This window comes from Megascapheus bottae, chromosome 5, assembly GCF_031878675.1.
Source record: "Megascapheus bottae isolate mThoBot1 chromosome 5, mThoBot2.hap1, whole genome shotgun sequence".
Lineage (NCBI taxonomy): Eukaryota > Metazoa > Chordata > Mammalia > Rodentia > Geomyidae > Megascapheus > Megascapheus bottae.
The window spans coordinates 71,824,161-71,851,146 of NC_143513.1; the positions used below are offsets into that span (position 1 = coordinate 71,824,161).

At 41.8% G+C, this 26,986-nt stretch overlaps 1 protein-coding gene across 1 annotated transcript; it reads right to left on the bottom strand.

Moving 5' to 3' along the window:
- Window positions 1-4,205: 4,205 nt before the first annotated feature.
- Window positions 4,206-23,485, bottom strand: Slc35b4 (solute carrier family 35 member B4). The gene is made up of 10 exons (XM_090333325.1): window positions 23,240-23,485; window positions 17,252-17,365; window positions 15,511-15,613; window positions 15,046-15,095; window positions 12,058-12,139; window positions 11,771-11,831; window positions 9,146-9,255; window positions 8,009-8,084; window positions 7,001-7,076; window positions 4,206-6,264 (listed from the first exon to the last, which is right to left on the bottom strand). Exons 1-10 carry the CDS (start codon window positions 23,314-23,316, stop codon window positions 6,018-6,020), a joined length of 996 nt encoding a protein of 331 aa, XP_090189451.1. The 5' UTR covers window positions 23,317-23,485; the 3' UTR covers window positions 4,206-6,017.
- Between the last annotated feature and the right edge of the window lie 3,501 nt (window positions 23,486-26,986).

Below are 26,986 nucleotides of genomic sequence, written 5' to 3' on the forward strand. Positions count from 1 at the left end.
TTTAAGAAGGGGAACCTAAAACCTGATCTGAGCAGATGTCTACCTAGGGTACCATGGACAGAGATACCACCACGCTATCAGTAGCATACCAGGACAACAAGGTACTGTGCAGACTACTTTACTCTAGTGAGATTCTACAGTTAGTAGAAGAGCTTAATCAAATTACAGTTTGATGCCTCAAAATGCTCTTTACCATTTTCATGCTGGTAGTTATAGGATTTTAAGAGTTTCAAGGTGTTGTCCTTCTGCCGTAAGTGGATGGCCTTCAGAGTCTGGTCCAGTTTGCAGTTACAGGCTGAGGTAAGGAAACTCAACTCTGCCTTGACAAAAATAGGCACCATCTTGCACTAACTTTCCTGCTCGTATTCTGTTTACAGCGTCTAATAGACTGGGTATGGCTTCTGAGTTACGGTTCATGTCAGAGCAGCACACTGACAGAGGAAGCTGGCTGCTGCAGCATGATGAAAGTTAGAAGTCAAGTGCATTCCCACCAAGGTTAAGTGGGTTGGAGAGATTTGTAATGGAATCTCACTGCCACAAACCTCCAGAACTTTCCAAAGTAGACTGCTCCTCTTTAAATGTCGGAAGCAGAAACAGACCTGGAACCTGAGAAGTGGCCGCTCCTAGATCCAGATGTGAGAAACTCAGACGTCTGGTGAAGTTTCAAAAGGTTGAAAGAAGGGCTCTTTATAAGAAATGACAAAACAAATTCAGCCTGGCAAAGCATTTTATTCAGAAAATCTCCCTTTCCCCCTCAGCTCTGCTCACATAGCTCAGGAGATGGAAAATGATGTTTGGGGTCTACACAGCTCAGTCTTAATAGTCACTAATGTCCTTTGGCTGTTCTACATTTTGTTTCCACCTCCCTTCCTCTTTGTTCTTCTAACATAACTCAAGAGCTCACAACTTGGATAAAATCCTTGCCACCGTAATTTGTTAGGGAAGCACACTTCTATAATTATCTCAATTTTTGGAAGATGAAGCCCTTCTCTGAATGGAAATTAATAACATGGGAATTTCTTGTGATAGTGACACAGACATTGTTATTGAGCAGAGAATAACCACTGCCACCTCTTTGGTTCAGAGAAGTCTTCTCAAAGGATGAAAATAATTCCGTGTGCTAAAGGAGCCGCCAGATTTTTTTCTCTATTTCTACCTCAGCACCCCTTGCAGCTTGCCTTTTGGTAGGGCAGGCAGTGATTTCATTAGGTAAGGTGAAAGGAACATGTGCCACAGTGTGAAAATGACACCAGAGAAATAGTGCCCCTCTCCCCTGAGGCAGCAGTCCCCTCACACTGACTGGGGAAGACCCAGGTGGGGAAAAGCTGATCACCCCAAGGCAGCTTCAGAATCATGGGGGAATCTTTAATGATCGGATAGGCATCTTCTTCTACTTCCTCCCTGAGTAAGGTGCCAAATATATGCTGTGATCCCTCACCTATCTCAGGGTCTCTGGAACGTAACTCCTATGACCACTACTTACATATTTGTTCAAAAAAAAAAAAGAAAGGAAAAAAAAGCCCTCATACAGTGAAGCCACAACAAGTAAACCACAATACAGCAAGGGACGACTGTGATGGGCTTCTTCTGAGCACCAGGCAATCAAGAGGGCGGTGAGATGAGGGCAGGCTGCACTCCATAGCAACCTCTCAGCGTCTCTCCAGTTCTCTTGCTCACCATCTCTGGAATGTTTCTTTCCTCTTACTTGCTTTCTGACCAAGCAGCTGATGAGGAATAAGGACAGATTGTTAGGAGCCCTTGTTTCTCAAAAAATGTGAAAGAGGAAGAAGTCTTGGAAAGCATTCCTTTATTCAGGGAACACGTCAGACCCTCGACCAGGGACCAGCAATACAGAAGTGATGTTTAGACATGATCCCTGGCATGTCTACTGAGGAAGTTTTCAGAAAGAAAGAATACACTACAAAACACAACTGGGCTAGGATCTCACCCCAGCTTCACTCAAAATAATACTCTAGGGCTTATACTAGTTCTTGTCCTAAGAAATACTGTTTATATTTTCAAATGTCATAAGAATCAATCAATTGCCAGTGGATTTTACCTACAGTGACAGTTCTCTCAACCTACAAGGGAGCTGCCGCTTATGAGTAAGCAGCTGAAACCAAAATGCCGTAAGCCCAAAACAGACAAAATGCAAATGTACGAGCTTGGCTTTGTATCTCTGCCATATGGTCTTTCTCCAGGTGTACATCTGCTCAAGCCAATGCAACAGGTCCACTGGCAAATACGTCCACTGCCCAGACTAAGTTCACTGGATCACAACTATTCCTGATTTGGTTTATCCTCTCTCTACGAGCACTGACACTATTCAGTGAACCATCTGAAAAAAAAACAAAAAAGAAAAGTATTGCTTCCCAAACACCAAAGGAATTGGCAGAGGACTTGCCCAGAAAGGAATGGCAAAGGTTCTTAACCCCTCACTCACCTGTCACAGAACACACACACATTTCCAGTCACCATCCATGTTCACACTTCACACACATATCCATTCGCTCTGACATTCTCACCCACACATACGCACCATGTGGAGATAGGATCTCACTATGGTAGCCTAGGCAGGCCTGGAACTTGTGACCCTCCTGCTTCCATCTCCCAACTGCTGAAATTACAGGCATGCATCACCACACTCACTGGGCTACACAGTCTTTAATAGCAATACTTACAAGCACATAAAATAAAATGTGTGCTTCACAGATACAAATACCCCATAAAACTCCATGAAAACATCAAGAGGCCCCAAAGAATAGGGGCATAAACAGATTATAGCTACAGTTATTGCTCAGAGTAGGAAACACAAGTGAATAAAGGTTGTGGTTATGAAATGGAGGTAAAGTTAGGAAGTGGGGAAAAGACAGAAAAGAGGGGTATTTAGGAAATAACCACTGATATTTATTAGAAATCTATTAAGTTGCCATTAATTTTCCCAGAACAGAGGAGTGGAACAGATGAACTTGGCTTTTAAGGTTTTCACTTTCCAGCAGTGACCAAAGTTGAATTCTGCATTATTTCATTTTGGTCAACTGAATAGGTAGGAGGAAAATAATAGCAAAACAAACAAACCAAGAAAAACAAACAACCCCCCCCCCAACTATTTGGGCTATGCCTAAATATTGTAGAACTTTATATATACTCATTAAGCAAATATATGGCTGCATTGATGGGTGGGGAAGAATGAAAACTATGTGCAGTGGTGGCTCCTGTCAGTAAATCTCAGCTATTTAGGAGGCAGAGACTGGGGAGGATGATGGTTCAAGGGTAGCCCAGCAAAAAGGTTTGGTGAGATGCTGTCTCAACAAATAAACCTATGCTGGAAGACACTGAGTAGGAGGCTCTCCTCCCAGGCCAGTTCTAGGCAAAAATATGAAACCCTACCTGATAAATAACTAAAGCAAAAAGGAGTTGGAGGTGCGACGATTCAAGTGTCAGAGGGCCTGCCTAGCAAGTGTGAGGCTCGCAGTTCAACTCTAGTACAGTCAACAAAAAAAAAGTATGTTCAGGGCTCTGGATTCAACCCTTAGCATTGTAAAAAATAAAATAAATAATGTGACAATAAAATTTTGGAAGGTATACAGATGCTAAATTAATATACTCCAAGCACCTACTCTCCTCTCCTGTTAACTTATCCATAATACCTGCCAGGATGCTGAGTGGCACTTTCATGAGCATGTCACAATTTCTGGTTAGTATCTTTTGCTATTCGCCTTTTACTCTAGTTTTGTATGTCTTAAATATTAAAACACTTATGAACAAATTATATAACTTGAGCTCTGAAAACCCCAAATCCTGTGATCATGACTCAGAAAAAGAGGAAAGGTATTTAGTAGAGATTTCCTCCTTCATCTATGTATGTGTCTGATTGTATATAAAATTATCTCTTTGACCCTTTTTACACTTTGTCAACCTGCTTTGAAAAGCCAGCCAGGCCAGGGGAACTTCTTTTTAAGAGAGGTTAAAAAAAAATAGACATAGCTATCTTTCCTTATATCTAACAACTATGGAAAAAACCAGACTCACAGAGCATTTCAGGCACTCTGTTCCCACAATGCTCTTGGTAGTGCAAGCACAAATATCCTTTCATTAATAACTGGCAGAGTATCCATCCCGAGAGGAATAAGCACAGTAAAACCAGAACCTAAATCCAGCTAGGCCCAGTTAAATCTTGTCTAGGAATCTCAATAAGTATAAGCTGTAATATTTCTCATCAACACAAAATGGGTGGTAGTGAGTTATATAAGGCTATATCCTATTTGGAGTCACCAGACCCCAGATATACAGCAAATAGCCCCTAGGGGCAAATTCTTCTACTAAGAATGGGGGGGGGGGGGAAGTAGCTTCTATTGTTTTCTTTTTCAAGAGGGCATTTAACCTTAGTATTTATAGCACCATCAGTCCATATATTTCAGCGCAACAGCTTTGGGAGTCATAAATGAGTTCACATCTAATTCAACATCTTAAAGAACAATCATGAGCACTGGAAAGCAGTCAATGTCCAGAACAATAAATCAGTCTGCAAACCCAGGGATTCAGATGGAGAAATTGTATCTGCATTTTACGTAACAATAACGTGAAGCAGCTCAAATGCCTTCCCATATGACCTACTCACTGGTTTAGGACACACACCCACACAACAGAATATTGCGTCTCTGACTAGTAAGCCTAGGAGTCTCAGAACACAGATAATCCCCAGCAAAACAGAAAGACCTTTGTCTATGCTTTTAAAACAAGAAAGGGGCTAGTGAGTTTAGCTGTTGACAGAAGTGTGCAATTGTGCAAGATTAATGAGGACCTTCACGAACACTGTCCACGCTCCATGGGCTGTGCTGATAGTGATCTTTTTAACTTTATCCCATGAGAGGAAAACTAGACTCTGAACTGATTGGCAAAGACAGGTGCGTTCCTACTTGCAAGAAAATACACACAACTTCCTGGCAGTGCCCAGCAAGAACGTTCATGGGAAGAAGAGGAACTTTCAAGGCTACTTAGTGCTATGTATTTCATGTGCTGTACTTCCTAAGTCTATCTCCCACCTGGCTAGTGATTACACGAATGCCGCCAGGCAGAGCGGATTTCCTGGTAATGAACTTTTCAGCCTCACCCTCCCACCTGGGACCTGCATCCTGGGGTGCAGTGGCAGCTGTGGCTTTTGGGGTGCTGAGCGGGGTCAGCTGTTTTGGCTAGGGCACCACCCCCATCTTACACTTTATGTGCAAGATTGAGGGGGGCAGCCCCCACTTCTCAATTCACACACAATCTTTCTTTCTTACTAACTACCAGGACATGCTGTAGGATTGTTCTAAGCATAGAAAATGACAGAGAGGGAAAACATCCGATTTTTGCATGAGGGAGGGGGAGCTAGACTGGAAGGTGGCCCATTAGTGAGCTCTGGGACCTTCAGGGCTCAGATCATGCGGCACCTTTTACTTTCACCAGAGGAAGCCCAACCCCAACATTCCAGGGGGCTTGGTTCACTTGAGCAGCTGGCTTCTCAGTGGCTGGAGGTACCTGGAGCATCTGAAGGTCTGCAAAGTGCTGCTGAGGAGTGGAGGGAGACAGCAGGAACCAGATGTGGCCAAGGATGGTCGTGACTGTCACAGCAGGAAATCATTAGAACAGTAACACAGGTATTATCATCTTCTCTAGGCCATAGGTACAAAATTAGAAGCTCTGGGATTTGGTGCTTAACAAACAAATATAGCTCTAAATCTTCTGGCAAATAAAACTTAAAAGCAAAAGTGAAGACTGTCTGATAGTACAGAACTAGCTGTGTTTTGTTTCTTCTACTTCAGGGTTGAGGGTTGTCTACTCAGCCTACAAATGTGCAGATGGCCACAAGAAATCATCTCATGGCCTCTCCTTCTGAAAAGCTCCCTATTCTGAACTCCTCTGGAGCATGTTGACTTCAATACTGGGAGTAATTCTCCTTAACCAAAGTGACATGGTAGCTAGACCACCACCACAGGCCTCCCTCACGCAACACTGGTCTGTCTTGCACTCAGACCTCAGTTCTTCTTGTCATCCTTCAGTGGCTGGCTTTTTGTGGTCCCTAGGTTGTTCCACACTTCTGTGTATAGTAAGGTCCCACAGAAGACAAACAAGGTGCCCAGCCAGTGCCATGGCGTGAAGGGGTTCTGGAAGTACCAGATGGAAACCATAAGGCTCACAAACTTGCGTAGAGTCACAACAAGCGTGACGGTGAGGGAGGCACATTCTGTGGTGAGGATGAACACACCCCGGATGCACACGTACCTGGAAGAGTGGAGTCAAGGTAACTGTAAATCATGCTTGGAGGCACAGAAACCTTCTGGCATGAATTCTCAGCTTACATCATCATGTTTGAAGAAAGCACAAGGCTCCACTATGGCTACTGAGTCTCCTCCCCAGAGCCTCCTGTCTTGCCATTCCCTTCATGCATCCCTATTCAAAACTACCTAGAACCCTCCCGTTACCATTCCCCATTCCTCCCGCCATGGTAATGAGGGTAATAGGCATGAGAAGGACAGAGGGTGACTGGCTCAGGCACCATCACACGGTCACGTCCCTAGCCTCTCCACCTGCTCCTCCTAAAAGAGACCATACAGCAAACCCATGAGGTGGCTCCTGAGGAACAAGGTCCATCTCAATCTAATTCACTATTTCAAAGACTTTACAATTTTGATAATGAACTACAGATCATTCAGAATAAAGGCTTAAAAAGAACTCAGTCTTGATTAATTTGAAATTTCTTTCAGAATGTCATGACACAACTGATTATCAAAAACATCCTAGGATTCCTGTAAATGGCACAGGTAGAAATGACAGGTCATTCAGATCACTCACAATAGTCACTAGTTTTTAAGAAAGCAATGGGCTCCTCACTTTATCCCTTTGTGTGACTAACTGGTCTGACTCCAACTTACTTCAGCACAAACCAAATTCATGGGCCCACATGGTTAGAAGATAGCAGGAAGGAGACACAAAGATGACAGAGGAACCCAAAGGATACTGAGTGATGACATTCATGAGGAGGTAGAACCACATGACAGGCATTGTCACGCCGATGACTGGAACTTGATATAACTCTGCACAGATTAAGAAAGGACATGGTCAGATCACTTCTGGACAGCTAAACTTTGTACCATGTTAACTAGGTAACACAGACAAAGTGTAACAGAACTGGTGGTGTTATTTCCCTTGCCAGTAGATTTGGACCAAATATCCTTTTGCTTGCCTCGATTGCAGTTTCTATCAACCATAGTCTGGTTCTGAGGCGACTTGTGGAGCTCTTCACAAACTATGAGTAATTCAGAGCCTTACAAACTTCCTTACACACTCCTTATTTTTGCCATCCAGAGTTTTTGGAAAGTGGCAGGAGGCACACTGCCCAGGCAGACAGCAGTCATAATTTCACAACATTCTTAGATGATCACTATCATTATTCAAAATGCACTTGCCCATGAAGGTGTAAGCCTTCATTAGTTAAATATCACAACATCTGAGTAGTTTCATTCACTGACTGGCCAGTTAAAGTGAATCGAACAGCATCTTTAAGAAGTAATAGCTACTTTATTCATAGACACTTGAAGCTAGTTCTGCGTACTCTTGTTGCCAGTGTGACCTACAACTAGGAAGCAAGCTCTGTGATGCTTGGCGCCAAGGTGGTGGGTCCCTGTGAGCAGCTCTGCCCTGCATAGCCCCTCAGAGCCTGACAGCTGTCCACCTCAGCAGGTCTCCAGTCTCTGCTACGTGCTGTTCTTGTTCCTTTAAAATTTCATTCTGTGTTCAAAGGCTACCAGGAGGTTCTGAAGCAAAATAAAAACTAAAGATACTTTCTTCATTTGCAAATAAAGGAGAAAGGGCTTATAAAGAGCTTCTGCTGCTCTACCTACTAAGCACTATCTACATTTCTGGAAGTTCAGAGGGGGAAAGATAACTGACAAAATGTAAAAAAAAAAAGACCAACGAGACATTTTCGGAAATGGAAGGCAATTCTGCCCTATAACCATAAACTCACCAGACTTGTTGAACAGAACTGCATGGTCATAAATATCAGAAGCCAAGAAGATAAAACCAGGTAGTGGAAGGGCATGCTAGGGAAAGAAATAGTTTATAGAACGTTACATCCAAAAACATGTGAAAATAATCACAGCAGCTTTATGATGGTGCAAGCTGGACACACTGATAAGGATTATAAAGTATATCAACTTAAACTTAAGTGAATGTATCTAGTGTCTTTGTCCACTTGACTCTGCATGATAGGACGTCATCCCAAAGGATGGACGTTGCCCTTAGCATTCTGAGGGTCAGAACGAACAAAGGAACCAGCATCCTTGCCTCCACTAAAGGCAGTAGAGAAATTTAAAGTCATTCTGCCAAAAGGATTTGCTACAGTTTGCTATTTTTAAAAAAGGATAGACAAATGTACTATAAATAAAAAATACAGAGGCAGGTTTTAGAGAACCTAGAAACTAGGGGGAAAGAAATTTGAGAACAATGTAAGGTCAGGGGAAAGGCCAGAGTAGGAAGAGGTGAAAGAGGACAGTAGGTAAGCCAAGCTAACGTGCTTGACTACAACCCATCCACCCCACTATGACAGAGGTAATGAAGCTCAGATAATACTTCTGGAGCAGTCATTATGTGCCCAAAGTTTTCTACGCCAAGATGCAAACCAAGTATGGGGCTTAACATTAAGCTCTGAACAGAGGTACAGAAAAACTATTAGGGGCATTAGGTCAGTACTTTATATTCTCAAGCACACATAATTAGTTAATTAAACTAGCACATGAATAAATCCTTTTGGGAACATAGGCCTCTAGGCTCCCTCTCCCTAAAATAAAATGTCCATAGATATTCCCTTGATCTGCTGCATTTGGAACTAATCTGTTCTTTCCGGGTTTCCATGTTGGATTCCATCTACAAAAATACTGAGGCTGGATTCCTCGTGCCTTTCAATTGTCTCTGGTGAATGGACATTTAACCTTCTGACTATCATCTTCTCCTGCAGATTACTATGACTTAGCACCCTATCTGAAGGACTGCAGCCTGTGGGTCTTGAAGCTGTTTACTGAAAATAATCTGATCTTTCAACTATGGCAGAATTTCACCTGAACTAGCATTATTACAATCTCATTTGATTCAAGCAGTTGCTTACATTATAAAACAAAGCCTCTTTGGAATGTTTCCCAAATTGTTTGTATAGAGTCTCTTGAAAGATACCCATCCTCGCTGACATCAGCAGTGCAAAAGTCAGTGCCCCAATACCTAGAAAACAAACATTCATCAGAAGACATCTGTGTTTATTACTTTCCACATTTTTCCTATTGAAGGGGAGTAGGGATTCATGCATGCAATCCTAGCTATTCAGAAAAACAGATTTGGAAAATTGTGGGTTGAGGCCAGGCCAGACAAAGTTAGCAGATTCCTGCCTCAACAAATATGCCTAATGCGGTGGCACACATCTGTAATCCCAGCTACACAGGAGGTATAGGTAAGACAAATCAGAGTCTGAGATTGGTCCTGGCAAAAATGATAGATCCTATCTGACAAATAATCTAAAAGCACAGAATGAGAGTGTATGCCTAACAAGTGTGAGGTCCTGGGTTCAAGTTCCAGTACTGCCCCCTCCCAAAAGAATTACTGATTATTCACAGCTCTGAAAGAATTCTAGAGAACATGTGCAAAAACTTAGAAGTAAAAATTAACAATATTGCCACCCAATTCTTTATAGCTTTCTACATCTCTCTACATACTTACTTACCTGTATATTTTTATAGTAAGATATAACAAGACTGTATAAACTTTTGTTTTTATTTTGCTAGTCCTGGGGCTTGAACTCTGGGCTGGGTGCTATCCTTGAGCTTTTTTATGCTTAGTACTAGCACTTTATCACTTCTGGCCTTTTCTGAGTGTTTTATTGAAGATAAAGTCTTATGGACTTTCCTGCTAGAGCTGGCTTCAAATTGCAGTCCTCAGATCTCAGCCTCCACTGCTGATTACAATTGTGAGCCACTCGTGCCCAGCCTGTACATACGTTTTTATATCTTGCTTTCCTTCAAATTCTTTATTAATTTTTTCAAAATATGACTTAATGACTATTCAATTATGTGGTTGTACATACTCATGTGTCTTACAATAAGAGTAGTTAATCCAAATGAGAGAAACCATTGAGCCTAAGTTCCTTTGAGTCTGGCTTACTTCACTTAATATGATCTTTTCTAAGTCTTTCCATTTCCTAACAAATGGGGCGATGTCATAGAATTCCATTGTGAATAAATACCACATCTTGTTGATCCACTCATCAACTGAGGGACATCTAGGTTGGTTCCATATCTTTGCAATGGTAAATAGTGCTGCAATGAACATTGTTGTGCTAGTGGATTTAGTATGCCCTTGTTTCTGGACAATTGGGTAAATGCCAAGTAGTGGAATTGCTGGGTCATAGGGGAGATCTATGTTTAGTCTTTTGAGGAACTGCCATACTGCTTTCCATAGGCTCAATGGTTTCCCTCATTTGTCATAATCAGTAGAAATCTTGGGCTCTCCTAGCAGAGATTTGCAATAGAGCAAAACCTTGATAACAAAAGGCCATATAGTAGGACGCTAAATGAAAGGATCTCTAGGATATAGAAACATAAGCCATATAATGAATGATTGTTGTTCTTAAGGTACTATGTTATCTCTCATCTCTTTTGCTGTCCCTTGGTTATCTCATATTGTTACAGTATCTCACTTTGTTACCTGATATATCGGATATATTGTATTTGGTTATTTGAAATTGGATAGGGAAGGGGGGAAAACAAGATGAGGGGTGGGGGTGGGGGGGAGGGAAATGGGGACCAAGACATGTGAAAGGTATCAATGTATGGGAATTAATGCACCATCTATCTGGCAAATATCATGTAACCCTTCTATTAATTACAATAAAAAATATAAAAAATATAAAAAAAAGAGTAGTTAATCCAAAATAATTATACTGTATACAAACATTAATCACTTACCTTGCCAATGTGACTGGCCAAAAGTAAACAGGTATTTTTTTATTTTAATCCAAATTTCTTGATTATAGGTTGAATATAAAATTGCTAGACAAGTGGGGTGCTGGTGGCTCACGCCTGTCATCCTAGCTATTCAGAAGGCTGAGATCTGAGAACTGAGATTCAAAGCCAGCCCAAGCACTAAAGTCTGTGTGACTCTTATCTCCAATTAACCACCAGGAAATTGGAAGCGTCACTGTAGCTCGAGTGGTAGGGCACTAGCCTTGAGCTAAAGAGCTCAGAGACAGCACTCATGCCAAGTTCAAGCACCATGGCTGACTAAAATAAATAAAGTACTAGACATTATTTTTTCCTTATTGATTGAATATTAATGTTCTTTACAAATATTCTCATTGAGTAATTTAAGTTTTCTAATAGATTACAAATATCTTTCTATGTTAAAAATAGTCACCTGAAGAGTTAAAGTTTGAAGCCCAGAAGTAAGAGGTTCTTTCATTGATATTTCTCTTTCGTTGGGTCAGTTTTAATCTACTCTTGTTATTACTGAAAACACCAAGAAAAATCATGGATTCTTTTGTTGAACGCACTGACATGAACATGGACATTTTTCTTTTTTATCTTGAATACTAAAGTTCAGAGGTATATGGTCTCAAGTGCCCCTCTCCTCCATAGCATAATCTGTTCAGCCAAAGAACTGAGTCTAACCAAGAAATATCTCCTTGAGGACACTCAGCGAACACAAATGCAGAGGCCATGAGCTTTACTGTAATTACTGTACTTGCCTAGTAACCACCAAACAAATGCCCGGAATCCATCATTCTCACTCAAGGTAGACTGGGAAGTCTAGGAGATAGAAAAACATATTAGATACAGAGGAGAGAGCTATATGCAATGTGCTGAGATACAAAAGAAATATTTATATGATCCATTTCCCTTCTATTCTTCTCTTTCAGAGATTTGAATCCTTATATTGCATAAACATTTAAGTCAAGTTACAATTCATAAATGCCTGGTCAGTGGGCCCCATTGATAAGTAGTGACTATAGATGATTTGAGAACTGATTCTTACCACCTGCTTTGCTGACATGAAGGTGCAAATAAATATCCCTGTTGATACCAGTGCAATGGAGGTATATTTGAATATACTGTATCTGAGAAAATAAGAAAAACATCTTAGGAGGGCAAAGACATACATTTCCAAATATCCAAATGTCAGATGGTACACACAAGCATGAATCACTAGAATATCACAGATGGAACTGTTTCATAGCAGTCCACACATGTGTGCACCTACACAAGGGAATCAAGATGCCGGGAGTTCACTTGGTGATGATTACAACAGCTTATGGCCAACGGTATCATCAGATTGTTTCAGCAGAGAACAACAATAGAACACAGAGACCCAAACTGAGTCATAACACACACACTACTTAAAAGGAACAGATTATCAAAGCGCATAACTCAATATTTAAGAAATCATTAATATTTCTTTAATGTAAGTCTCTGAATAAGTCAAATGTTTTTTGTAAAGGTTGATATGCTGTGGTTAAAGTGATATGTGTTGGGGTATTATAATTGTTATGGCAACAATTATAATAACATGTCATTGTAACAAAAATATTACCATTACTATCCTTACTATCCTTAAATTTTGAGTGGTCAAGCAAAAGGTCTCAGGAAAGGGTTGAAAGAAATTAAAACTTACAAAGGGCATGGATAGGCTGGGAATGTGGCTTAATAATAGAGTGCTTGCCTAGCATGCATGAAGTTCGATTCTGCTACATAAGCAGAAAAAGCTGGAAGTAGAACTATGACTCAAGTGGTAGAGGCACTATTCTTTAGCAAAAGATCAGGGATAGTGCCTAGGCTCTGAGTTCAAGCCCCAGGTCCTGTTTAAAAAAAAACAAAAAGACAGGGCATGGCTAAGGAGATTTGGTGTTTAAATTCTGGAATGCGGAACACACTATGAACCCAAAGGGCTATTGCCTAAGACAAAGAGATAAGTGGCTAATTAATTGCATTAGCAATTAGTCCCTGCTCTGTGGGTGTTAATACACAGAGATTGCAAATACTTTTTTCTTTTTCTTTTATTACTATCCTTAAGTAGTTAAAGGGGTTTCAACTCAGCAAACCAATTTATAACTATAATGCATCCTGATCAATGTTACTTCTTCCATTACTCAAGATAAGTAACAAAAGGAAACAGATGTTTGAGAGAAGCTGATGGCATTTTAAGGCACTATCAAGAGAACCAAGTTCCTTTCAGGTTAAGTTATCGGTATCCCTGTTAGCACTAAAATCAAAGGCTGAGAAGGACAATTCTCTCTCAATGGGACTTCTATGCTACAATAAGCACAGTGGTCATTTCAAATGTAAAAAATATCTGACCTTCATAAATGTATGCGCAAATGCAGAGAACCGAGAAAAGAAAACCCATTCTAAGAAAAACCATTCTACAGTGGTAGTAATCTAGGGAATGCTAAGCTTCAGAAGAAAAAGGACCCAAGACAAGGAGCCTAGTGACATGGGACAACTGTCTTATCATGACACAGCCCTGGTTGAAAACTCTAGGTTACCATACTTTGAACTGACCACTACTTTTTAATCTGGTATGGAGAGGGTTTTTGTTGTTATTTTTTGTTTGTTTTTGTCAGTCATGGGGACTGCAGACTGTCTACCTAAGCTCTTCAGCTCAAGGCTACTGACCTACCTCAGGGCCTGGGGGTTGTCGCTGAGCTCTTCAGCTCAAAGCTACCACCTCACCCCTTGAGCCACAGCGTGCCACTCGTGTCCCCCCCCCCCACCCAATGGCTAATTGGAGGTAAGAGGAGATAAAAGTCTCACAGACTTTAGTGCCCGGGCTGGCTTTGAACCGTGATCCTCAGATTTCAGACTCCTGAGTAGCTAGGATTACAGGTGTGAGCCATTGTGCCCGGCTTAAAGTGATTTCTTTTTAAAATTTATTATTCTGCCAGTCCTCAGCTTGGGCTCAGGGCCTAAGCACTGTCCTTGGGTTTTCTCAGGGCTATAGCTCTACCTACCACTTGAGTCACAGTACCACTTCTGGCTTTTATCTATGTATGTGGTACTGAGGAATTGAATCCAAGTCTTCGTGCATGCTAGGCAAGCACTCCACCACTAGACCAAACTCCCAGCCTAGAGTGTTTTAATACTGAGGCTGAGTACTGACATACCAAAAAACTGGCATCAATTTACACAATTATGAGCTTAGCAAGGATGCAAATTTCTCTCTAAAAGTTTCCAGACTATATGTGCCATCTCTCTTTTTTTTTGGCAGTGAGAAGCGAGACTCAGAATGAAGGTAGGAGACAAATATGTCGAAGAGGTATCAAGTATCCCTGGTACTTCTGCTATGTGCCACTCTTAATCTAGAGAGTGACATTGGTTTACAGAGATCCAGCCTGACATGTTCTTCCATCTTCATGGCTACTGGGCCTTTGCTAGGAATTATTATTTTTTTTTATTGTCGGGTAATGTCTAGAGGGGTTACACCTAATATTCGTCAGGTAGTAGGTGCTTTACTTCTCATACATTGATACCCCTTCTCATGTTTTTGTCCCCCATTTTCCTCCCCCCCCACTCCCTCCCAATCATCTTGTTTTCCGTCCTACCTTTTCCTATTTCAAATAAACATATATACAATATACCAGGTAACAAAGTCAGATACAGTAACAATATGAGATTAACCATAAGGCTTTGTTGGGAATTCTTAATACATGGGATTATTTCCAGTCATTATGTTATGCCAGTAAGCACCTTCTAGGACAGCAGTGTCCCACAAGTCATCTATATGGCAAGAAATGTTCTGTATACAGTCACATGCAGCGAGGCCACACTGCATAGTGAAATGCTCTATCCATTGGTTCCACAGGCTGGCATGGCATTAATGCTTTAGCTCTACATCAAGCCACAGGTAGGGCTGTGACCGCAGGGAACTTCATGAAAAGAACTAAGAAAAAAGGTAGATAGCCAAGGACAAGCTTAGAGCCTGAGGGCAAAGAAACCCAGCATTCTAGTCTATGGATATATTACTTACCTTTTCTTCAAAATGATAATTCCCAGAATCATGCTAGCAATTAGAGAACCCTATAAAAGGAGACAATAGTAGGAGTTATAGTGTACCAGGAAAGGGCACAACATAATTCAACAGGAATACAAACATGGATACTGGAGAAACATGGAATGAAGGAAGCCAGTACAAAATATTAATGAGGTTCAATTGTTTTTGTGATGGCAATAAGTACAGACCATAACTTTTTTTTCTTCATTAATCATATATTTAGGCCTGAGATAAATAAAAGACAGCCACCCACTTTCACAATTCTCCCTTCAGTCTTGATTCTTAGATAAGGGTTATCCTTGCTCGTCCATTCACAAACCTATTTTTATATCCTGGGCATCACTTCTTGGAAGACATTTCTGCTTCTGTGACAGATTTGGTCTACCTGCTTGGTTTTGCTTTTCAGAGGAGCACCCAAGCAAGCGAGCAGGCAGCACTTACAGATCTGAATATCATGTGCAGGGGCATGGCGATGTTGAGGTTGAGGGCGTAGTTGTTCACCACACTGACAGTGAAGAACATGGTCACCATGATGGCATAGTACCTGCAACACAGTGAACAGCAACCCACAGACTCTGGCATGTCAAGACAATCACAACAGAAGGAGGCGTGTGGGGAGGAGGGGGAGTGTTCAGGAGTATTTTGCTCATTTCCTTTCTATTAAAAGGCTACATGACCATTATCTAGCCAAGTCAAGAATAAAACTATTTCACAAAGTCAGAGCAACATGGAAAGAGCTTGAATCACAGAATTTACAGAAATATCCATCTAATTTGTAAAGTACACATAACAAGCTGAAGGTAGGCTTTAAAAATGTTACTTAAGCCAGGTGAGGTGGCTCACGCCTGTAATCCTAGCTACTCATGGTTCAAAGCCAGCCTGGGCACTAAAGTCTGTGAGACTCTTATCTCCAATTAATCTCTAGGAAGCCAGATGTGAGGCTGTGGCTCAAGGGGTAGGGCAGTAGCCTTGAGCTGAAGAGCTCAGGGTTCAAGCTTCATGTCCTTAAAAAAAAAAAAAATGTTACTTAAATGTTTCCTGCTTAAGTATAGGCTCATTGCCTACAACTACTCAGGAGGTTGAGACTGGAGAATCACTGACTGAAGGCACCTGGGGAAGGAAAGTCCCATGGGACTCTATCTCCAATTAACCATTAAAAAAAAAAAATCCAAAGCATGCATACACGTACAAATGTTATTTAATAGATATCAACAGGATTTTTAAAAGGTGCAATGATGTCACTCAGTATATCTGATAACTATACCATCACAGAGAACAGAATATACAACTACGCTAATTTATGCTCACATGACACTTTTCTTCTTAGTCTATTTGGTTGTTTTGAGACAGTGTCTGACTATATGGCTCAGTCAGACCACAAGAGTCAGACCACTTTCTAAGAGCTGGAATTGCTAGGATTATGGGCATACACTACCCTGCCCAGCTAAATTATACCTTCTGACTGATCCTATTACTCTCTTCTCCCCAACACACATTTTTTTTTTTTGTGGGTCATATGGCTTGAACTTGGCCTGGGTGTTATTCCTAAACTCTTCAGCTCAAGGCTACTGCCCTACCCTTGAGCCAAGCCCCACTTCCCATTTTCTAGCGGTTAACTGGAGATAAGAGTCTCAGGTCCTTTTGTGCCTGGGCTGGCTTTGAACCTTGATCCTCTGATCCCAACCTCCTGAGTAGCTAGGATTACAGGCGTGAACCACCTCAGTTGGCTCCAATATACACTATTATCTCCATCAAAGTTATTTTAACTGCAGTGGGCAGTATTTTTATACTAAAAGTAGGCTCCCCAGAGTCTCAAAATATATTAAATTTTAAGACTAAATTATTCTGCTGATATTTCAATGTTAGTCTGAGAAAAGGACAACTCATACAGCCATACCTCTCAACGTTTTTTCCTTTGCATTTATTTATTTATTTATTTATTTATTTATGCATGCCAGTTCTGGGGCATGAACTCAGTCAGGGCCTGAGCACTGTCCTTGGGCTAGAGCTCTACCACTTAAGCCACACCACCACTTCCAGCTTTTTCTATGTATGTGGTACTGAGGAAATGGACCCGGGGCTTTATGCAAGGTAGGCAAGCACTCTACCACTAGTCCAAACTCCCAGCCCTCAAGTTAAAAAAAAAAAAAGACCAAAAGCTAGACAATTCAGTATATAATACCTTATTGGGATAGCTGGAGGCTTCCTTCCCAAATTGGCTTCAAAGAAGAACCCTTCTATAGCAATAAATAAGAACTGTGCAAATGTCACGATGTTCCCACATCCTGGATGCTTCCTGAAAAAAAAAAAAAAGGAAAAAAGAAAAAAAAAGACACAAAAAGTGAGATAACAGGCATTAAAATATGTTATATGTATAATTTCAAAATAACAAGAAGGCTAGTTAACTGTGGCCCACTGTCTTATCTTGGTTTTTGTATCCCACAGATGATGTACATTTAATACATCACAGAGTGCCATGTTTCCTTACTTTATTCTTCCCTGAGTATATCAGGCCTTGAGTGACAATTACTGTGCCACCTGCATGGCTAAAACTATGATACAGCTTTCCTAGGACACTGAAGGAAATGAGATCTTCACTTAACAAAAGGCCTTTAGTCAGAGGCCTAGTCAGCTTAGGTAGCAAAACTGAAGTTGGACAAACTCTGGATAATCTCCTGGAGTGTTCATACATCCCTCCTGACCAGTGCTAAAACACACCTTACTCTAGATGGTGTCCCCAAAGGCTCAAAAACTGGCTCCTAGAATTGGGGAAAATCCCACTGTTTTAAAACAAGATATACTTATCTCCATTTAAACCAGCATAAAGAACATCTATGGAGAGGTAACTAAGACAAAAAGGTCTAGAAAGGGTCCTAGGGTTTGGGGGACAATGAATTAAAGACTGGGAAACATTGTTGAACATACTCTTCTCCATAACCCTTAATACCATATTTCAAACCTACTAGGCAGTCAAGAAATGGTTGTGTAATTCAGGTGCTCCTCTTCAGTGATCTATGTAACAGTTGGGGAGTCTTCCATACTATTAGGAACAAGATTACAAAGCAGAAAAATTCCTTCTAACATCCTCCCTGAGGCACCCTGTGAAAAATAGTTTTGTGAGATGTTGACTATTTTGTTGAGCTTGTCCACCATTCAGCTAAATTCAATCACTAGAAATTGCCAATTTAAGCGCCCCAACTGGGTTCTTGGTTCCTCTAGGAGCTGGGGAACCAATAGTATGGATTAGCAGAAAAGCAGCCAATCAGGGTATTAGAGCCTAAAGAACCTGCCACGTAAGCTGATAAGCCAATACCTGCCTGGAGGCAAGAGACCACAAAACAATAAGGAAGGGCTGGGAATGTGGCTTAGTGGTAGAGTGCTTGCCTTAGTATGCATGAATCCCTGGGTTCAATTCCTCAGTACCACATAAACAGAAAAAGCCACAAGTGGCACTGTGGCTCAAGTGCTAGAGTGTTAGCCTGGAGTAAAAGAAACTCAGGGACAGTGCCCATACCCTGAGTCCAAGCCCCATACTCTGAGTCCAAGCCCCAGGACTGGCAGTGGGAAAAAAGAGGAAGGAGAGAAAAATGAGGAAATAAGGGTGGGAAAGACAGTCTGACACGCCATTCATGTCATGCACATGTCATGTGTTATATTTGTCAAATGTGCACATGCTGTTTCAGGCATGCCGTGTTAGTGTGTGTATCAAGGTCTTGATGCACACCTTACCTGTGACACATGCACAACACGTGTCACACATGCCATACATGATATGCACAGCACAAGCGAGGATGTGCCCTATGCACGCTGCATGTTAAAGATGGCACAGTTGCCACAAATGGCATGCATGACAGGAAACAACACACATGGCAGAGGTTACACATGTGTCGGAAATAGCACATGTGTAAAAAGGACATGTGTGTTGAAATGGAATGCATGCTGGAAATGGCCCATGTGGCAGAAATGGCACATATTGGGAATGACACATTTGCCACAAATGACATGCATGCCAAAGACGACTTCCCATCATGTGACATGCATGTCATGAACGACGCAGCAACATCACATATGCCAAGCTATGGCATGTGTACTGTGTATATGTCATGTGTCTTATTTCTGTCAAACATGGCACCCATCACGTGTGCCAGACATGCCATATAAATTATGTATGTCAAGCATGAAACACACATGCATGTCAGAAATTATACTTATGTCAGAAAGGAAATGGGAGATGAAAAGACACAGTATCACACATGGCATGCATGCTAAGATCCATGTAATGCATGACATGTACATGGGCCAAGCATGCTGTTATGCACATTGATCATGATATGCAACTTACATATGACACACACCTTTAATGACACACGTGTTATGTGTGCTTGAATGTCTTCGCTGGAAATGGCACACAGGCCAGGAATGACATGTGTGTTGGAGATGGCATACATGCCAGAAGTAACACAGCATCTCATACTGTGTGCATGCCAAGATCCATGTCATGCATGCCATGCACCTGTCATGTGTCATATTTGTCAAACATGGCACATGTCACATGCATAGACACGCCCTGTTATTTGTGTCTAGTATGATATGTAACTTACATGTGACGTATGACACGTGTCATCGATGTATCATTTCCCAGCATGCATGCCAGAAATGGGATGACACATGTGCCAGAAATGATAGGTGTATAAGGTATGTCAGAAATGACGTGCATACCAGAAATGATGTCAGAAATGGCATGCATGTTGACAGTGCCACGTGTTGGGTATGGCATGCATGCCAGAAATGGTAAGTATAGCAGAAATGACAAGCATGTTGATAAGGACACGTATCAAAAATGTCATACACATTGGAAATGACACATGCCAGAAATGACACGTGCATTGAAAATGGCATCTTATATGGCATACATACCAAGATCTATGTCATGTATGACATGCACATGTCGGAAATGACATGTCAGAGATGGCATGTATGCTGGTGATGGGGGGTGTGTCAAGAATGGCATGCACGAGATGCATCATGGTGACATGCATGGCAATAATGACACATGTATCTGCAATGGCATACATGCCAGAAATGATATGTCAATGATATCACATGTGTGGTGTTACAGGGATGACATGCATGACAAAAGGGATATGTGAGTCAGGAATGCCCTGTGTGTTGGAAATGACGGGTGCTGGAAATGGATGTTTGAAATGACACAGCATCTTATATGGCACACTTGCCAAGATCCATGTCATGCATGCCCTGTGTCATATTTGTCAAACATGGCACATATCTCACTGCCAGGCATGCCCTGTAATGTGTCAGGTATATCATGTGTGCCAGAAAAATGACACTTCCACCAGAAATCACATGCACATTGGAAATGACACATGTCTGAAATGTCATGCATATTAGAGATGTCACATGTAACATGCATGTCATGACACATCATCGCATATGACATGTATGCCAAGATCCATGATATGCATGATATGTACATGTCATGTGTGCCTTATATTTGTCAAATGGCACACATCACATGTGTTAGGCATGCCATGTTATGTGCATTGTGCATGATATGCACCTTACATGTGACACGTGCATGACAGAGGTCACACATGCCATGTGTGACATGCATGGGACAAATGAGAGGTCCTGCTTTGTTTTTATGATGTCACCTTCATGTTCTAATACCAGTACACAAAGCACAGCTCCAGTCCTATAAAAATTTATAAGCTTCCCATGGCAATGTCCTAAGATGAAATTCCAGGATCACATTTAGAAAAAAGATTGGAGACCATCTGGCTTAAGGAGGTCTTATTTTATTCTTCTGTAAGAGGAGCAATTGTATAAAGCTGCTATTCAGTCTGGTGTAAGGTTGATTCGATAAATAAATCTCAGTAATCTCAAATCAGGAAGTTTTACTTACTACTTTATGAAAACCCACTACTGCATATAAAAATACAGATTTGCAAAGAAGATAAATAAGATGTGATGGTTCACTTGAGTGGTGATTTACTTATAAGTGATTTGAGGATTCCCGAACGGAAGCACTTTTAAACAAAAACATTTTTTAAAATGTAGATTTAGTTTCAGTTTTCTGAAATATATCATAAAATAAGGTATATCTATACTGAAACAGAGTTGCAAGAGAGAAAGGTAAGTAAACTACTGATGTACCTCAGGTTTTCCTCACATATCTCATTTATTCCTTCAAGACCTTTTAAGAGTAATAAAGATCTGGTCCCCCTTTGACAGGTTAGATTAGGTACTTTGGCCAAAGGCCCATAAACTAGTAAAAGGGGGCTTCAATTACTGGCATATTCCAACATCCTACACTCTTTCTCAAAATTCAATGGCATGCTCAACGCACATATTACACTAATACTTTCTGACCTTCCTTTCCATACCTGGTCTGATTATATATATTATATAAATTTCCAAAGTGGTCTTCCTTATAGCTGCATATACTTGTTTTCATTTTCATATCTACTCCCAAGACAAATAATAAATCTTTATCAACATTTTTTGCATAATAAAACTTCAAGCTCTGGAAAAGCAAAATTTAACCCCTTATAGAGTAAACTGGTTCCTTCAGAATAACTTAATCAATGATGTCAATAAATTATAAAATATATTTCTTCTAGATACCATATGCAAAGTTGGATGACCAAAATCTACAGGCTGTTCATGTTCAAAAATAATGGAGAAGGAAGTGGAGGTGTTGTTCAAGTGGTAGAGGCCAGCCTTGAGTGCAAAAGACAAGGGATAGGACCCAGGACTGAGTCTCAAGCTCCATTACCAGCACATGTGCATGGGTGTGCACACCGCCCCCAACCCCTCCCTCCACATAAAATAGGGAAATGGAAAATGATTTGTGCTAGTTTGGACTCTTGGGTTTCAGTTCTTGCTTTGCCATTTACAAGTAGTCAAAGGCTGCCTAAATTCTTTAGTTCCCGTTCCACAAAACTGTAATTGTTTTTCTTTTTCTTTTTGTGCCAGTAGTAGGGCTTGAATTCAGGTGCTGTCCCTTACTTTTTCCACTCAAAGTTGGCACTCTACTACTCGAGCCATGGCTCCACTTCTGGCTTTTTGCTCTCTAGAGAAAAGAGTCTCACACACTTATCTACCCTGTCTGGCTTTGAACAGCAGTCCTTAGATCTCAGTCTTCTAAGTAGTTAGGATTACAGACACGAGTCACCGGCACTCAGCTAAGACCTGTAATTCTTAAACATAGGTTTGTTCACATAGTCGATGGAGATAATACATAGGTTCAGAAACATGGAACTTGGTATTATTATTTCACAGCTGTGGGGGGGCTTGGGAGGAAGAGCCCGGATAGGCTAAGTAACTTGAAGGCCACAAAGTCAATGGATGACAGCGCCAGAAATGAAATTAACTTTGAACTTGTTAGTCCTGAGCCTTTTTCACTCCACCTACTGTCTGAAAACTGACCTTTACACATTCTTACTCAACTTTATTTACAAGACACCTCAATAGAGCCAACCTGCTTCTCTAGCACCAAGTGTCTTAGTCATTCCCAATTTATAAAGCGAAGGCTCTCAGTGCATGCTTCCCAATTAAGCACAAACACAAACAAGCAAACACCCACATCACAGAAACTGGAAATGCTCCCGGGTCCTTTTGACTTGTCCTCTACATACAATTATTATGTTTGGAAACAGATGAGACTTGGCAGCGTGTGCAAACCCGGATTGCTGCGCACTACTCCTGTCTGGAACTTCTGTTCAAGTCAGACCCCAGAAAGGCTTAAACTGGATAGGAAGAGCAAGAGGGAGAGAGGGAGAGCAGAGATGGGGAGGCGGGGAGAGGCGAGAGGGAAAGATGGGGCGGAGGTGGGGGCGGCAGCGGGACTAAGTTCTTTGCCCCCAGCTCCCCACTGACTTTGGATCAGTCACTTGAAAAACTCTGCGAACTCGCTCCAGTTCCCTTCGCGTGTGCGCGGGGAGCAGACAGCAGCACCCGGCGTGTCCCCCTCCCTGGGATGCTGGGAGCCCTCTGGGCGGGATGGGCAGACCCAGCGGGGTCCCAGGCAGCCAGGCGCGAGTGAGGCTCAGGTCCCGGGTCCCCGGGTCCCGCGACGAGTCGGCGCGGTGGGGACGGACGCGAGGGAGGGCGACCGGGGGTCCCGGGCCCGGCTGGGCGGGTGACTCACCGGACCAGCAGCTCCAGGAAGACCACGTTGCTGCAGCAGCCCGCGAACACCAGGCCCACCGCGAAGGCCGGGCGCATGGCCGGTGCAGGCCCCGAGGAGCGAGTGCGCAGGGGAAGCGCCCGTCTAGATCAAACCGCTACCCCCGGCAAGCCGGCGCCGCACATCGCCGCAGTCCCGAGCGCACAGGGTCCGCCGCGGTCCTCACTCTCCTCCTGGGACACCACCCGACACTCGAAGCCGAGTAGCTGTAGTCAGTCCCGGCCCCATTCATCCGAGGGGGCGTCCGAGCCCCCAAAGGACTACACGTCCCAGCATGCCACGCGCCCTTACGTCAGGAGGGGACTTGTCGCATCGCTTCTGGCAGCTCCGCTAAAGGAGCCCAGACTAGTGTTCTCGCGTGATCAGCTGCCGTGAGGCCTGCTGGGAAATGAAGTCCCACGGCTGTCAAGGTTCCTTGGTGGATGGGAACTTTTTGTTAAGGTGGGTCCTGACAAACTCAACAAACAGAGGAACTGCAGACCTGTGGCTGTTTAGTAGAGGCATACTAGCATCTGAAACACGAGCACACTGGTATCCTCAGCTTAGACACACCTCTAAATTCACCTCTAGAAGACCGTAGTAGGGCCAACAGTTGTGAGGCTGATCTTGGCCTGGTGGCACTGTGCCTCAGAAGCTCAATCTCAAGTTAGGTAAAGATGGGAGCAGCACTGCCCGCCTCACCTGCCTGTTAACAAACAAACAAACAAACAAAAATCAGACATGTTCTCTGATCCAACACCGTCCCCAACCCTGTAATCAGGAGGCCTGGCTTGAGCAAAGCTTTTTAAAAGTGTTTTTTTTTTCTTTCTTTTTTTACATTATGTGACAACTTGGTTGTTTCATACTAACCACAACCTTTGGCAGCTTTAGTTTTGTTGTTGTTGTTGTTGTTAGAAACTTAAATATGCTATGTATGGGGGAAGCCTTTCAATAATGAAAGTGTTTTTAGCACAATGAGTGGAAACCATTCCACTAGGTGCTTAATGAAGATGTTTTGAATTAGTGTAAATCTAGGTTATCACCACTACTTTAATAGATTCAAAAGTTATCTGCTAAATGAACAATATTTTTTTCATCTTAAAAAGGAGATTCTATAAAGACTGGCACAATAAGTATATTGCTTTGTATTATATTTGTTGTTGAGGCATCAGCAGGCTGGTTGACCCTGCTAGACCCTGTAAGGTAAGATTTTCTTTCAGTCATTATTGTCCTTTGCCTATTTTGTATTAAACTCAAGTGGGTGCTCTTTAAATATGGCATTTAATTGATAGTGGGTATTTTATTCACTTTAGTTTATATTTCTACTGGCCTTCTTATCACACACCCATGAATTTTTAGAATACATTAGGATTATGAGATGTGTTTGTTGAAAATATCACTGTCTAGACCTCACCAACAAGGATTCTGATTCAGTAAGTCTAAGGGGAATCCAGTAATCTGAATTTATAATAAGCACCCAAAATAATTCTACTATGGTCTCGAGGTCACAGATTTGGAAACACACACAAATACTATTTTGAAGTATGTTGTAGACCTCAGAATACTTATGACTCAATTGAAATTAAAGCAAGTAGAGCACAGCATTCCAAAATTTTACCATGTGCTTTGCTTTTGGATTTAATTATAGCTTAGATGTGTGATGTTGTACAAACTCTGAACAGTAGTGATCATATTTTATACTAGGAACAGAAAGGAAGTGTAAATACATAGCTGCCATCAAAAACCAGTCTTGCTGGGTTGACAAGGTGTTCATCGGTATTATGCAAATAAAAAATAGTGCACACATATTTTAACAAATCCCATTTGCTGCTGGTGACTGAATAAGCAGTTAAGTTGGATAGCTCAAGATGTATATGCTATGAGAATTTAGCTGGTAGAAGGAAACATGTCTCTCGGGGATGGGAGTTTGGCCTAGTGTTAGAGTGCTTGCCTAGCATGCACAAAGACCCAGGTTCGATTACTCGGTACCACATACATAGAAAAAAGCTGGAAGTGATTCTGAGGCTCAAGTGGTAGAGCTCTAGCCTTGGGAAAGTCCAAGGACAGTGCTCAGGCCCTGAGCTTAAGCCCAGTACTGGCAAAAAAATAAAGGTAACTCTCAAAGCCTCCCAGATTAAGGCCTCTGCTTTATTTTATCTCTCAGTGGTTCTCAATTTAAACTAGCAAACAAATCTCACAAATGAGATTTAAAAATATATTTTGAAACAAAAAGAAATTCTGACTTCAGACAAAATAAAGCAAAATATCTTGAGTTTGAGATTCAAGTAATAACAATATCTTCACTTTGACTGTATATAATCCTTCTTAGATAAAGGCTGAGAACACTTTTTTCCCTGATTTCACTAGAGATAATTTCTTATCCTACAAGCCTTCACTTTCCATATTTCTAAATATTTGGGAGCATCTAAATAGTATTCTCAACTTCTGTCATTTTTTTCCCATAAAAGCAAAACATATGTAAGTAATTAAATGAAGAGACAGCTTAAGTAGTACTGTAAAGGGCTACATGTGATCTGCATCTTTCTCCTTCCCCCATACACCTTCCATTCCAGTGCATAATTAATGTGTATATTTATTATTTGGGATTTTGTTAAAACCAAATTCTGGTTTACTGTGCTGAAGGTAGGGCCTGAGGTTCTAACAGGCTCCCTGATGAGGCTAAGGAGACTGGACCATTTTGCAAGAATGGAAGCCTCAAAACCTAGACCACTCTAACCCTCCCTTCTCATTGGCTTAGGGACCTCAAGCCAGCAAACACACCCCGTGCTCTGCCTTCCCCCTAGCTTTCAATTATGCTCAGAACACCCAATGTCTTTAAGGACTAATCTGAATTAGTCCTAATCTGCTTTTAAGTCTCCAGTCAACTTCATCAACTGCTCAGCTACAGCCAGACAGATTACAAACCTAAAGACCTTGTAACATTCCAAGCCCTGATAGCATTGTCTCTTGATCTTCCGGTGACTTTCTGACAACAAAAGCCCCACACTTCTTAACAGTCCCTTCCCGTGTAACACAAAGCTCTGTGCTTCTCTTTTCTCTGACCCTTGGATTCTCTTCAAATTTTCAACCATTAGCCTCCAACTTTTATTGCCCTTGGCATTTCCTCCTGTGCTTTCTCCCCTGTGACTTCCATTTTCACATAGGCAACTGTGAGCTTGTGTATGCTCAGTCCCAATCTCTTCTGTGTCTTCATACCAAAGTTTCTAGTTGATTTGGCATCTTTATTATTTCCTGGAACCCCTTCCCTTGGAATAGCATTCCTAGATAATAAGACAAACACAGCAGTGTCCTTAGAAGTCACCCAGAACTACCTACCCCATCTTCTATTGGTTTGATATTCCTTCACCACGGGAAGGAATGAAGAAAGGCATTGGTTATGTGAGTAAGTGCCTTTCAATATTTGTTCCTTCAAGTGTAATATCCATACTCAATAGAAGGCGAGCAGGCATGTCACAGACCTCATCTATCTCTAATTTCATGTTCTGTTTCTCCCTCCTGTTCCTTGGACCCCAGCTATTGACCATTTCCTGTTCAATGATTTTTTTTTTTTAGTGACTTTCAAAGTTTGCGACTCTGGGAGTGTGTGTGTGTGTGTGTGTGTGTGTGTGTGTGTGTGTGTGTGTGTGTGTACATGCTATTGTGTCTGCATCAGATTCTTTGTTCTCTCTGGCTGACTCCTATTCCTCCTTTTATGGCCCTAGCAGACAG